Raw genomic sequence first — 14,305 nt, forward strand, 5'->3', positions numbered from 1 at the left:
CCACAGAGCAGCTTTTCAAACACCGCTTTTGAAATACCGGTTGAACGTTTAATTGAGCTATAAAAGCAATTTAATTTAGCAATATATATATATGAAAAATTCCATCAGAATTTTTTTGGGGGTACGAAGAATGCTCTGACCTGACAAAGGAGTACGAGCAACAAAAAAGGTTGGGAACCCCTGGTCTATATGCTGAAGGTCTCAAGTATGAATCTTGCTTATGCTTGACAATTTTTCTTGTTCAGATTTATGTTTAATATAATTTGGTCATGAGAAATGAAATTTTCAGTCAGAGAGGATTAGAGCAAAATAAATTACAAATTTGGACAAAAAGGTTACTTTAAAGATGCGTTTACTTGAAAAAATACGAAGGGCTTCAAAAAACATGTTAAGACCGTTCAGAAGGCAGCATGGTTGGGTTGTTTTTAAGCCTTGGAACTCGCTTAGCAGTGGCACATATCAAGGTTCTAGGTTGCATGGAAACATTGGATAAAAATTGGATAGAAATTGGCATGAAAGAGTAGGAAATTTGTGCTTTTAGGCCCAATAATCTATTTTTCACTTTGGGGCTATGTAATGGGATAGAGAGAAACGTTACTTTTTCCAATTCCAGTTTCAGGTAGTATCAGGTAAGACTAGTTCACATGCAAAGTTCAAGGATTCCTATGGAGCAATTTTCAAGTAATTGCTTTTCTAATAATTTTACTATAGGCCTATAAAGAAATAAACAAAAAAATTGAGGTATTTTTATAAACCCCTAGGCCTATGCCTCTTTAACTAACATTTACTTTAATTTGCAGTCTAGCATGGTAGCCTAATACAATCATGAGTAATGAGAGTTAGCGTCAAAGGGGACTAGTTTAAGAATACTGTTTTATAATACTCTTTGAAAAAAGTAGTATGTCATTTTAAACTGAAATTTAGCACACATTTACAGACTAGCCTAATTGCCATTTATTGTGATTCTTCTATATTACATCATAGGCTAATTCCTTCCAATTCAGGCGTTCACGTATAGGAGTATAAAATTACAAGTCCCCTAAGTTTCAATGCTCGTGGTCGCATAGGCTAGGCCCTAGTCCTAGTCCTATAACATTACAGTCGCGCCCCGTATGTTTTACCGGTTTACGCCTTTACGGTACCATATTTTCATAAGCCTTAAACGCCATGGGTGCAAAAATGTTGATACTATCAGAATAACAACCTTTAGCTTAAAAACCAATCAAAAGCTGCTTATTTCGTCACAATTTTTCACAGCATTCCTGCACGCTCCACTTATTACCTCAGTACTTCACCGTTTATTTTTCGTTTCACAATCTTCATCAAGCCGCGTAGTGGTTCCCAAACTTTTCAAAAAATTGTGCATGATGCTCGCAATTTTTTAATGATTCAAATTCATGGATGACGGACCCCTGTAAAATCAACAAAGAATTAAATGGAAGCTAAAATATTAATAATCGTGACGAAAGAAATTTGTTATGTCATAATGAAGCAAACTGGAATCCAGTTTAAATACCAAGTCAAAAATCTTTTGTATAGTATCAGTATTAAAGAGTACTTTTTAGTTGCCATCGCGGTGGGGACGAAAAAATCAAGCCAGTTTTTATTAGCATGACTTCAGAAACTGCTGCACAAGTGCACAGCCTAGTTTTTTGTTAGCGACTAGCAAATATTCATACTTTTCTTTTAACATTTCAGCCTGCTTTTGATTCCAACACTCAGGAAATTCATTATTTACGCCACATTCGTTTGTAGCGGCCTGGGAGCCGCTTTCAATACCAATATATCATTCGTGGGAACATATTCGCCAGTAATTTATTGTGATATTGTTTACTGATAAAACCGCAATTATTGTCGTTTAATATTTGGAAACTTGCTCTAAATAACTTTATGTGAAAACGCCGTTTAGTACGTTACCAGGTGATTTCATAACATCCTAGTTTTAACTGAATGTAATTCCCATTGCCAACGCTTTGTTTTTATCGTGCACACATTCTGAAATGTTCGTGTATTTTGTGTTGAATATTTCCGCTCACATCGCTCCGCTTTATAAACTCGAACTTCTGCGCGAGTAACGCCGCAGACAGAGATACCGAATCGTACGAACGTATTACGTTAGTCGTGTTAAATGTAATTCGTTAGACTTGTTTTAATTGGTGAATGCTAAGTTTGTGATTGTATTATATTCGGAACCTGTACAGTTCCTACAATAAAGGATTGTTTCTGATAAACTGTATCTGTTAATCGTAAGAGCTTTCGGTTAGTAGACGTAAGGTTAGAGAATTCTAACCGCACGCAACCACGGAGTCAGATCATTAATTCGGCAGGTAAATTAAGTCCGAATATCATAAGTTAAGACTGACAAGCAGTGACCTCTGCACGTTCTCTCCATCATCTATTGGTTCAGCTTCTGATGTTTTGTCAAACGTTTTTTCATTTTTTGGTGGGTGCTCTGAGAATGTTTCATCTGTTGCTAAATTCAATCCATAACTCGTGTATTCTGATTTTTCTTTATCATATATTTTTTGAAACTTGCCAAAATATCAGTTATATTCTGCTGTCGCTTCATCATAAAGGGTGTTAAAATCAGTTAAATCTTTATCAAAAAGCTTCCTCGTAAATAGCGATATAGAAAGTATAATTTGTTAAAGAGCATTATATTATTACTAGATGTATAGCCTACTTTTAAGTTGCTGGCAAATATGCATTTGTAAATATATGCACGAATAACACTCGAGCGTCTACTAAAGGCATGTTGTACTGTAGTATTGACGGTGGTACAATTAATTAGTAATGGAGGTATAGAGGCTTCCCCGTGAGAGTGAGTCTAACTGTCTAACGCGGGAGCGGTGTAAACACATTTGAACAGTAGGCTAACTGTACAAAGAATGAACATGTTTAGTTTTGTATTCTCCAATATGATTTGTACGTATTAAATTATTACATATATTTAATATAAATAAGTTTTATATATACATTATAATTTAATCAGTGAGTGCACAATGAGGCTAACAGCAAAACAACTAAGCCTACCAAAGCACGTGCTGCAAGGAGTGCTCTAAGTTTGTACAACATAAAAAAACACACAAAAATAAATTAAACCATATAGCGTGTGACAACAAAATAAACCACAAAACAACAAACGTATATACAAATTCAATAGAAAGGATAAGATAACTGAATTCAACCAACGAGTGTAACTAGCTTAATAAGTAACAAAATCACGTGCTTGTTAGAAATGCGAAAGGAGAATTGACGATATAATGCCCAACGTTAGCTCATACTAAACGTAGAGTTTCGACAAAAATACCTGGGTCTTTATACAAATGGTCATAAAAAAGATCTGTGATTATATTTCACGGCAAAGATCCGTGAGTGTATGACACGGCTTTCACTGTAAGTTGCTATTGTGACGATTACGTCACGACTCACGAGTTGTTTTCGAGACGTTTGGAATTTAATTTGGGAACTTGTAATTCAGTGTTTACCAGACTTGAGTTTTCCTTAATGACGTCAGATAAATTTCCTCGATTGAACTAGTTTGCCACATATATATACTGTTGTAATGTTTACGATCTTCCCTTTCCCTTTTACCGTTTCACGTGTTACTGAGCGCGATGTAACATTCAGCAAGATTTGCCCGAAGGCAAAAGCCTTTGTGTTATAATAAATAAAATGGGAACTTTATAATTTAGTAATTTGTATAGACAGAATCAAGCAACTAACAGCATAGTCACGCCGTCTGAGAAATGAGAACTCAAACATCGAAGCAGAAGTAAAACAAGTTATCAACCATAAATCGTCCTCGCTCATATTCTAACAATAACCGCCAGCATTCGCGGTCTTTATGGCAGATGAGTTTATTGTGTAATACTGTACTTCACACGAGTAGTGCACAAGCGAATTATTTCTTTGTCATACTATCAATGGTGTAGTAGGGTGCTCTTAATGAGGTCTATAGCGACCATCCATGTTATTCTGCTCGGTTGCCTAACTCACTAAAAATCATAATGTGACCTGTCTTAAATTGATTTCATTGATCTGATATGAGTTTGAACGATGTTTGAAAACCAACGACCTTCGTGACGTCTTATCCGCTCATCGCTCAGTTTTTTGAAAACGGCTTTGCCAATAACTCCTTTACAAAAAAAATAAAGGAATTTCGTTTATAGTATCGGAATCAACATATTTTTATCATTTTTTCGGAAATTGGTTGAAAATGACGTCAGTTTTGCTTTAAAATAGAAGGAAAACCATTATGTCAGACAAAAATCAACTGTAAACTTTGGTAACCTACTAGACTGCCGGTGCTTGTGTGATAAAATAACTTTGCATTTGCCTTAAGTTAAACCAGAGGTCGGGAACCTATGGCTCGCGAGCCAGATGTGGCTCTTTTGATGACGACATCTGGCTCGCAAATAAATCTGAGCTGGCATTTCTCAGCACGACTGTTACGAGCAAAACTTTTTCTGTAATTTTTCATAACGCATTAACAGTAAGAAGCATGATATTAAAAAGTAAATTCAGACATTCATTGTCGCCTGAAATTGTTGGTTTTGCTTAAACATGCACACGTTAGTTGCATTAAGTGTTAAAAAATATTACATGGCTCTGATGGAAATACAATTACAAATATGTAGCTTTCATGGCTCCCTTAGTTAAAAAGGTTCCCGACCCCTGCATTATATAAATCATGTATGAAATTAGCCAATCACAATTGGTTAATTTTTCTAAAATATTTTTAGCCATGCTGCATGCAGATTAGTCCCTTTGGTTAAATTTAATCCAGAATCCCACCACTGGGGCTAGCGCTAGAGCGACGAGGAATCAGGTACATTCTTTTTATTACCGGTACCGATTAAAATAAGAGAAAATGTTTATGCTTGAGTGATTTTGAACCTGTACGCCGGTGAAGTGCCAAAACCTGTGAGCCAAGAAAATGAGGACAAAGTGTTCAATAGCTTAACTCGGCCAACTGTGCTCGCCGCCAGTCAGAGTCAGGTTGTGACGATTACGTCACGACTCACGAGTTGTTTTCCAAGATGTTTGAAATTTAATTTGGGATTTTGTAATTCTGTTGTTTACCAGACTTGAGTTTTCCTTAATGACGTCAGATAATTTCCTCGCTTGAACTGGTGTGTTACATATAAATACTGATGTAATGTTTTCAATCTTTCCTTTTTACGTGATTGGTTTCACTGGTTACTACAGCGCTATGTAACGGTCAGTAAGCTTTGCCCGAAGGTGAAAACCTTTGTGTGTTATAATAAATAAAATGGGAACTTTATAATTTAGTAATTTGTATAGACAGAATCAAGCAACTAACAGCATAGTCACGCCGTCTGAGAAATGAGAACTCATCCATCGAAGCAGAAGTAAAACAAGTCACCAACCATCTATCGTCCTCGCTCACATTCTAACAACTACCGCCAGCATACGCGGTCTTTATGACAGATATGTTTCTTCTGTAATACTTCACACAAGTAGTGCACAAGCAAACGAATTTCTTTGTCATAAGGTTACACTTACAGCTCATTTTCTGCTCTGTCAAAATCATAATTAAATTTCAATTTTATGACGTCACCATGTTGTAACAAGTTTTGGACACGGGAAAAGTTTTGGAACTACACTGGCAAGCTTTAACAAAAAATTTTTCCACAATTTCATAAAGAAATCAAAAATAAAAGTTATATATATATATATAGCTGTGGTTAGGATTCTGGACTGTATCTTTAACAGAAATCTGATTGCTACCACCAATAGCTCTCCTTCATCGGACGCGTAAAATTGCAGTAGGCTACTGAAAAATGACGGTAATCAGTGTTTCCTTTCAAAATATTGCAATATATATGTAGGACTATGGCTATGTAGTACATGTAAAACTATAACATATGTGTAATAACTGATAAATAATTATTTACAATTAATATTTTATTATTACATGCGTAAGTGTAGCGATACAAATACGTACGTAAGGTTTATGTGATTTTTAATTGTTTCAAAAACGCATTTAGGTAAAACTATACGTATAAGTAATACGATTCTTCTAGTTGAGTCATAGTCATAGCGTTTGCTATTTTTAGTCAGTTTCTAAATTTGTTCACTGAATTTGTTGCTTCTAGGTTAGCAACAGAGAGCGTTAAAAAGGTGATCGCCAGCAAACTAAATTTTTTAATCTTAAAATTTATGTATTTTATAGTTTGGAAAAGAAACACTGGACACACACTTTGCAGTGATTATATCATAATTTTCGAACTTCGCTTTTTCTGATCGTCTGAGCTGTCGATTTGCGTGGCGAGATTGTTCATCGTGACCATTAAACAGAAGCGAGCGCGGTAAAATGGAACTGCTGATGGGCATGGAGTATAGGTTCGCATAATTGCAAGCCCGGTGCTTTAACATCTCTGGTAACGTGTGTTATTCCGTTTACTGACTGGATATCTTAATCAGCAAGTTCTGGGTCGGTTACCACTTGGCAGTATAGATTACCTTAAATCACTGGCTGAAAAACTGCAAATGAAAGTGTTGAAACCCTACCTATGACAACGAAAATTAAACCAATAGAAATATTAATGGGTTAGGTTTACTAATACACACACAACTACAGCAAAATGAGACCATACAATAATTCACTGCTAATGCTAATCAGCGTTTCCTTCACAACAGTTTGCCATTGAAATCCATTTCTTATATCTTATTAACCGTGAAATGAAACTTCACAATAACTTTATATACACTCCTGTTGAAACTGCAAGAACTGTATGCAACTAACAATGGATACAACATATTCATATGATACTAACATTAATGACACAAATTAATACTACTACATTCATTAACAATGAAAGCATGCCGGGTTGCGCGAATTTAAATTGGAGTGACAGAAGCAAACCAAACTGAATGTTATTGCTTTCAAGTTTAGCCAAGTAAGAAAACAGTATTAACACCGTAGTGCATATAGAACATCAAGCTTGATTCATGGATATAATAGAGCATGCCAACTTTTTACAAATCGTGCTGAATAATATATGGGTTCAATGCTAAAACAGATGAGTCTTAAAAAGAGCAACTCCTGAAGTACCGGCGGCTTGGATTTGCACATTGAGTAAGTAGGAAACCAAAAGATATGATAGCCGTCGGTTGAAATCAACACATGTTTTATGCAAATTAGGAAGCTTCCGCATTGTCATCTTCACCCTGCTGCTCTTGTTGGCTGTCTGGAGCACAAATTGAAGGTAACTTGACTATTGCTAGTTGCTACAATATTTATAATTAACTATTATTAACGCTTAAGTACAAAATGTTGACAGCTTACATAAGAGATAGGTATGGGTAGAGTGCTGCTTAGAGATTTTGGGCACTCGGTATAATGCGTCAGTGAAATGTTATCATTTGACAACAATGTTATTTGTCTACAGTAAAAAAACTCAGTAATTCGACCATTGCCAAATGGTTGTATTCACTAAAATAGAATATTCCAGATTGCATTTGAGTGGTACTTACTAGTAACATACTAGCAGATCAGCCAAACGATTTGCTGAATGAAATAAAGCAACCCAGCCTTAAGCATTGCCTATTGAGGATTGTCTTATTTAGCTTTCAATTTTTTTTGGAATTTCTAAATTTGGAACAAAACTCTTCCAGAACAGTTATGCCTTTAATATTGTACAACCCTAGCTATGTCTACGAACAAGGACAAACTCTGCTTAGTCATAGAAAGAAAACATTTAATCTTTCCTGGTAGCTCTGCAAGTGTTGTGGTAAAATATACATGTAAATAAGCACAGAAGCAAACCTAATTGCTACAAAAATCAATTCCAGCCCACCTTCAGTCTGCTGCATGTCTGACGTCCACAAGGTGAGATTATCTCGCAAGAGTTGCATGATCAATGTGGAATCTTTATACGAATCCTCTGACAAGGTATCTAGTTCAGCTATAGCTTCATCAAATGCTTTCTTAGCTAGCGAACACGCTTTTTCAGGTGAGTTTAGGATTTCATAGTAAAACACACTGAAGTTTAGAGCCAGACCTGCAAAAAAGAAAATTTGGTTTACATATGTGTATAGCTTTATTCTCAAACCCATCAGCTTAACGGCATAACTTGCCTAATCTAATTGGGTGAGTTGATGGTAAACTATTTACTGCTTCTTTATGAGCATTTTCATATGCATCCAGACTTTCACTTGCATCGGCTTTGCGTTCAGCGCCCTCCTCAAATTCTGCCAAGTACCTGTAGTAATCTCCTTTCCTATAACACATGCAACATTCTTAAGTGCATACCAGCCAGCAAGAGCCCCAAATGCTTCAGCAAAAAACTTTATAGGTTTGCTCATATGGTAATTAAGTTTTACCCAGCAGATGTAATTACATAGTTTAAGTAAACCAAAAACACAACAACCATATTATTCTTGGAGAAATGTCAATAAAAACAACTTTTCAAATTATATACCATTATAGCATATGCTTCTGAAATTATGTCTAATGAACATCCTCTGTCACATTTATTTTAACGTATACAAATAAATATGCCTAAATAAATACTAAACGCTACTATGCTTTTAAAGAACATAGTAAATCACATGCATTGCTATAAATACAGTAAAAACAAGAGTTTCCTGTAGTACACTTAATACATGTTTACTGCTTATACATACGCACATTTTGTAATAGAAAACTTTAGATTCTCCTTGTGTTGCTGATGGAATGAGATGGTCTTTAATTAAAGACAAGATGTCATCACAGATGACTTTGAGTTCTTTTTCAATCTATTTACAAGTTGAAAATTACAATACATACAATAAAAATAGGTAGTCACCTGTCAATAATCACAGTAAATGGAAAAATTCTTAGTTTAATGTTAGCATCCATTTCACCGGCTGCTAATGTAAAGTTGACACTTATTTTACCAGTCACCATTAACAAATAAGGAAAACAGGAATATGACAATTGCGCTAATCAGCGAATTGAAATGTATGCTATTTTCAACTTAAAACGACATGTTAATTGTTCCAAAGTGTACATTAACTTAAAACGAATCCCCTCGGACCCAAACTCTCACTTCTCATGTTTGAATTATTAAGCTAGGCTGGGAACTGAAATAAAGGCTATTTTTGAATTTAAACTCACATTTTTCCATTACGTCTACGCTAATCCATTCTAACCCAAACCCATGACTAAAATAGATCAATAATAAATTTAGACAAAAATGCAAACCCGAGAAATCCAGCATACAAGCCCCATGGTTAACCACATTGCTTTCTTGTCTAAAACGAGAGTGATATACCGGTCAGCGAAATACTGCCGTCACCGTATTATGATTCAGCAACTTTAGTAAACGGACGATGGTGAAACAGTCATTTCATTAATTTTAATGTTAAGACCTAGTTTAGCAGACCTTAAGTCTATACAATACAGTGGACTCCGCTTAATTCAGACACTTTGGTTCCGCTCACTTTTGGCCTAATTAAGCGGGAAACGGCTTTGTTTAAATTAAGCGAAAAATCAATTGTTCTTCATTTCATGGTCATGTGTAAAGGCAGACAACACATTTAAAATACTGTACTGTTGTGTAATAAATGAATTGCAGCTACGCTATACTGCAGTAATTGGCACTGATCACATAAAATGCACAAAAGTTATCAAAGTACTTTTTGATATCCCCACCAACGCAGCTAACTGCCAAACTGTCAAGGAATCGTCTTTATTTTTTTCTTCGTTTACTTTAGTGAGCAATTTCACTTTTCTGCTAAACGTTTCTGTACCATTCTGTTCTACAAGATGGACGCAATTGTACCGAAGTAAAAGCGACCATGAAGCTGGCACGGCCTTATATGAGTTCATTGTCGATTGTTACTGCATGGATCGTCATTGTTTCATCATAACCACTCATAATGCAATTGCACCTTGTGTTAAAACGAACGAAGTACTGTTTATTGTGTCATAACCTAACGATAGGAATTGCGAAACTGTGTCCGAATTACGCGGAGAATTGTCAGAATTAACAAGAGTTTTTACGTTCAATTTTTAATTATGTGCCGTTCTCGAGCATTTTGGCCCAATAAAGCGGTTGTCCGGGTTATCCGGTGTCCGAATTGAGCGGATTCGACTGTATATGAGACTTTAACAAACAACATGTTAACAGTCTGAATTGACAAATTTATCACAAACCTCTTTACGATATTTTTCCACCAATACACGATAAGTATCATTATCCGTTTTGTCTTTTTGCTCGATGCTTTTAATAATTCTCCAAGATGCACGCCGAGCTCCAATCACATTTTTATAAGCTACAGAGAGTAGGTTTCGCTCTTCAACAGTTAAATCCTCTCCAGCTTGGGCGACTTCTTTCATAGATTTCACCATTTCTGTCACAAAGTCATTTAATAAATCATGAAAATACAAAAACTGAAGCACAACAACACAGAAAGTTTTTGAACTGGTAGTCTACAACGGCAAGGAATTTGAAATCTGCACAGTATATGCTACTTGTAACATGGTTTTGATGCTTGTTGCGCAGAAGATTTCTCCCACACCTTGAAAAACTTACTACTATTAAAAATAATGAAAAGTGTTTCTCTTACATGCCGCTATATACTCTTAGATGTTTTCAGTATTAAATTTTTGGACTATTTTTTTATTAGTAAATTCATCCTTAATCTGCAAACCTTATCTTCAAGCGACATAGCAAAAAGTCATGTAAACTTAAAAAATTGTTTCTTTCATACAGTGGTTGAATATTTAGTCTACGATGTGCAGCAAACACGAAAACGGTTGGTACGCTGAGAAGTTGAGGGATACTTTCAATAAACAAAACAAAATGATCGCATTAAAGTTAAATTTGATCAGAAAACCTATGGTATGCGCAACCTGACCAACCGAGCATACTTTCTCTGCCTGTTCAGCAGTGGAAAAGATCATCGTCATGAAACGGGCATATTTTCTCGAATATTTTTTAATGCAAAGGTAAATAAGAGCAGAGAGGTGAATGTGCTTGATTTAAAATATGTATATATGTGTGTGTGTGTGATTTAAATCGGCATTCAAATATCTTTTTAACGTATCTAATAACAATGAATTTTGGCATAGCCTATCTTTTTCATACACTGGCCTTTGCAACAAAATTCAGACCTGAGCGGAGAAAAGTAGTTAAAAAAGAAACTTACAAAAAAGATAACTCCACAAAAATTGAAAGAAACATAAAGGAATTAATGAGCGAAAAGCGTGTTTGTGCAAAAAAGGACCTCTATAACTCATTTCTTTCGTGAGATATTATTTTTTTGCGCTGGACATAAAAATTTCATTTTTGGCTTAAAAATCAGGTTTTACCGAAGTGGGCGAGTTTGACACGATGGAACTTCAGAAGTATAATACATAGACTTGAAACTTGGTGTACAATTAGAAGAGGAATTGCTTACTACCTGCAAGAACTCCATTTAACTGGACCAAAAATTAATGTTGAAATAGGGAATTTTATATAAGGTTTAGACAATGGGTACGTTCGTAGAATCGTTACCCAACCCTACGTCGTAGTTTCTTTTCTATTACCTCATAACTCCTTCCCATTCCGGCCTTTAAGTCGGTGTGCAAAAGTAAAACACCCCATTAAGTTGAGTCAAATTAAGTTGTTTGAAAGCCAATTTATAATAAACGATTAAGGCTTTAGTATAACTTCAAACAGTTGAGTTTATTGTAAGCTCTAGTGCAAAGCTTCTTGTTTGAGCAAAAACGATTTCTAAAAGACAATTATTGGGTCTAGTATACAAGTGCAAAACCAGTTGTAGTTGATAGGAAGCCGGGCTGCAGAGTTTGGCATAAGCACACACCTCTGCTTTTCACGAGCTTCAGTGCTGCACTTAAGGTGCGTCGTTTTACGCTTAATGACAAAAACAGAACTTCTGTTGCACACTCAATTTTCAATTGATTTAAAGATTGAATAAGTCAAACTGTGTAGCCTACATTGCTAAGGCATTGCGCACTTCCATTGCGTTTAGGCATTTTTGTGCACACAAGAATTCGCTAAAATCGGCCATACTCTGCAGTCCAGATCGGAAGTATCATTCATCAGTGGAAATTAGGGTATTACTCGCTTAGGTTTAATGGTGGGTATATAGGTAGAAATAACTTAAAAACTGTATTTTCAAAATTGCCTTTATTTCCAACATGTATTAATAGTAATGAGAAACATTTAGTGCCAGCTTTTTTGGCCTAAAACCTGTTAAAAACTTACATTTAAAAAAGGTGCGCCCAAAAATGATAATGTAGTACCCATAAAGACAAGGCATATTTATATTTAATTTCTTGACATACCATCATATCTTTCGGCTTGCTCGGCCAATTTGGCCATGTAGATCAGTTCTTCTTTATTTGCCATCTTTTTCGGTAAAGTTTTACTTCGATTTAAACAGATACAACACTGTCCTTAAATTTTTTGCGAACTCTTGCTTTGCCACACCCGCATAAAAAGACACAGACTGGTGCTAAGTTTTTATATTACTTTAAGTTAAGTCTCTACACGGAAATCTTATAACCGAAGAACTAAATAGCAAAGTCACACAATGAATAGTTTTCTATCTTTACCTCAAAATGCACTTTTTCCCAAATATATGTTTAACTGTTTCATAATCATATTGGAACAAGGTTTAACTAAATTTTCATATAAAACTTAAAAAGACTGCAGTAATTTAACGATAATGTCTGCACACAAATACATATTAAAAAAAATTAGTATTAATTTTAATAGCAAATTGCATTTAATAGCATATGCATTTAAAAGCATTGAAATTTTGTTCATGTCACTAATTGTGTTGAAACCTATTATAAAATTGTAGGTCTTTTTTAAATATTTTTTGAACAAATCGATTTCATAAAATTGGCATAAAATCGCCGTTCAGGAAAAGGAAAAAAATCTTAAAAACTGTTCAGAGGGTCCTTCATTTATCCTCCTAAATACTCTTTCAGTCTAGCACCAAAGAATTTAGGGAGGGTGGATTGGGACATACTAATTTGCAGTGTTTCAAGGTCAATGTATAAGACTTTCCAAATTGTGCACGGCGTCTAAAAAGTGAACTTTATATTGTCCTTATAAATATGAAAGTACAATTCGTTTAAGGTGTTTTAAAGCGGTATTTTAGCCACAGACACAAAAACTTTGCGATTCGCACATTTTGGTTGGGGTAGACAAGCTCGGGAATTTTGAAAACAACTTTTAAAACCTTTTTGTTTGGTGCTGGAGTGCAGATTTACACAAATAAGAAACAAAAATAGTGCAAGACATTGTCACATAGTGTCATGCTGATGATGAAGTAAAATAATTTTTTATACAAAAGCGTCTTATTTTCTAATAGTTTCAAATCATTATATTTACTGCAAATACTGCAGATTTTTTTACATATTTTCAAGATAAAAGACTGCAACCAGTTACTGGATTGAAACGTCACCACTACCGCCACTCAAGTCTTCAGCTTCGGACCAAGAGGAGTTACATTTCAGCACTACTATTTTACCTTTCATCTATTGGATAGCATTAGCATTTTTTCCGTACATCCTTGTCGATGTACCAGCGAATTTTTCATTTTGCAACGAGCAGTATTGTCATTGCTGTACATCCTTGCTGTACCAACTCGGGCTGATCAAAATACCCTTCCTTAGTGCTATGGCCACCAGAAACCGGGCTCTTGCCTAGGATGGGGTGCCTATTGCGGTGGATTTCTTTTGCCCTTCTCTGATGGACAGCACTGAAGCCATTTTCATTCATCAGTTGCTTGAACACACCACACATTCGTCTGCTTAACTTTTTGCTTTTTCGACTTATGTTTTATGGATTTAACTAATTATTGGTTTAGTGGCCGTGCTCAGTGCCGGATTTACCAATAGGCTACGCAGGCGGCTGAAGCCTAGGGCCTCAAAGTCCAGGGGCCTTGAAATTCAATTTTGAAGTTTGGGATTGATGCCGCTTTAATTGCTTTAAAGAACCTTACGTCGTATTTTTAGGGCAGGGGTTTGTCTTTTGGGCATTTTGACACCCTTGGTATACCATTTTGTACCAAAGACATCCCAAAATTAAGAACATGCAAATAGTGTCTTGATTTTTTGTTTTTTTTAGGAACATTGGTTGTTGATTGCTTTGCACGCACAGTCGAATCTGACTTTAAAAATAAAATAAGGGGCCTCACAAATGGAATAGCCTAGGGCCTCTCATGGTCTAAATCCGGCCCTGGCCGTGCTAGTTATTACCAGCAAATATCAACGTTATTTCTCTTGACCACGTTTTAACCGTTTTCGGCTTTGTTACCTTTTCCTGTTCAT

At 35.5% G+C, this 14,305-nt stretch overlaps 1 protein-coding gene and 1 long non-coding RNA gene across 2 annotated transcripts; one reads left to right on the plus strand and one right to left on the minus strand.

Annotated features, from left to right (window-relative positions):
• The first annotated feature begins 5,711 nt into the window (after nucleotides 1-5,711).
• On the plus strand, nucleotides 5,712-7,150 carry LOC143462254 (uncharacterized). The gene is made up of 2 exons (XR_013118147.1): nucleotides 5,712-5,813; nucleotides 6,200-7,150. It is a non-coding gene; the product is annotated as an uncharacterized LOC143462254 (long non-coding RNA).
• On the minus strand, nucleotides 6,566-12,468 carry LOC143462253 (uncharacterized). The gene is made up of 6 exons (XM_076960334.1): nucleotides 12,308-12,468; nucleotides 10,169-10,365; nucleotides 8,660-8,766; nucleotides 8,107-8,249; nucleotides 7,827-8,030; nucleotides 6,566-7,217 (listed from the first exon to the last, which is right to left on the minus strand). The coding sequence occupies exons 1-6, from the start codon at nucleotides 12,369-12,371 to the stop codon at nucleotides 7,168-7,170; spliced, it is 765 nt and encodes a 254-aa protein (XP_076816449.1). The 5' UTR covers nucleotides 12,372-12,468; the 3' UTR covers nucleotides 6,566-7,167.
• Between the last annotated feature and the right edge of the window lie 1,837 nt (nucleotides 12,469-14,305).

The sequence above is a fragment of the Clavelina lepadiformis genome, chromosome 6 (assembly GCF_947623445.1).
Source record: "Clavelina lepadiformis chromosome 6, kaClaLepa1.1, whole genome shotgun sequence".
In the NCBI taxonomy this organism is placed as follows: domain Eukaryota; kingdom Metazoa; phylum Chordata; class Ascidiacea; order Aplousobranchia; family Clavelinidae; genus Clavelina; species Clavelina lepadiformis.

Bases quoted from the DNA above. Each gene is read 5' to 3' on its own strand.
- LOC143462253 (XM_076960334.1), bottom strand. From the start codon at position 12,371: ATGGCAAATAAAGAAGAACTGATCTACATGGCCAAATTGGCCGAGCAA. The intron at 8,031-8,106 runs GCAAGTTATGCC...TCTTTTTTGCAG, and splicing joins AACTCACCCAATTAGATTAG to GTCTGGCTCTAAACTTCAGT. The intron at 7,218-7,826 runs GTGGGCTGGAAT...TTTGTGCTCCAG, and splicing joins AGACATGCAGCAGACTGAAG to ACAGCCAACAAGAGCAGCAG.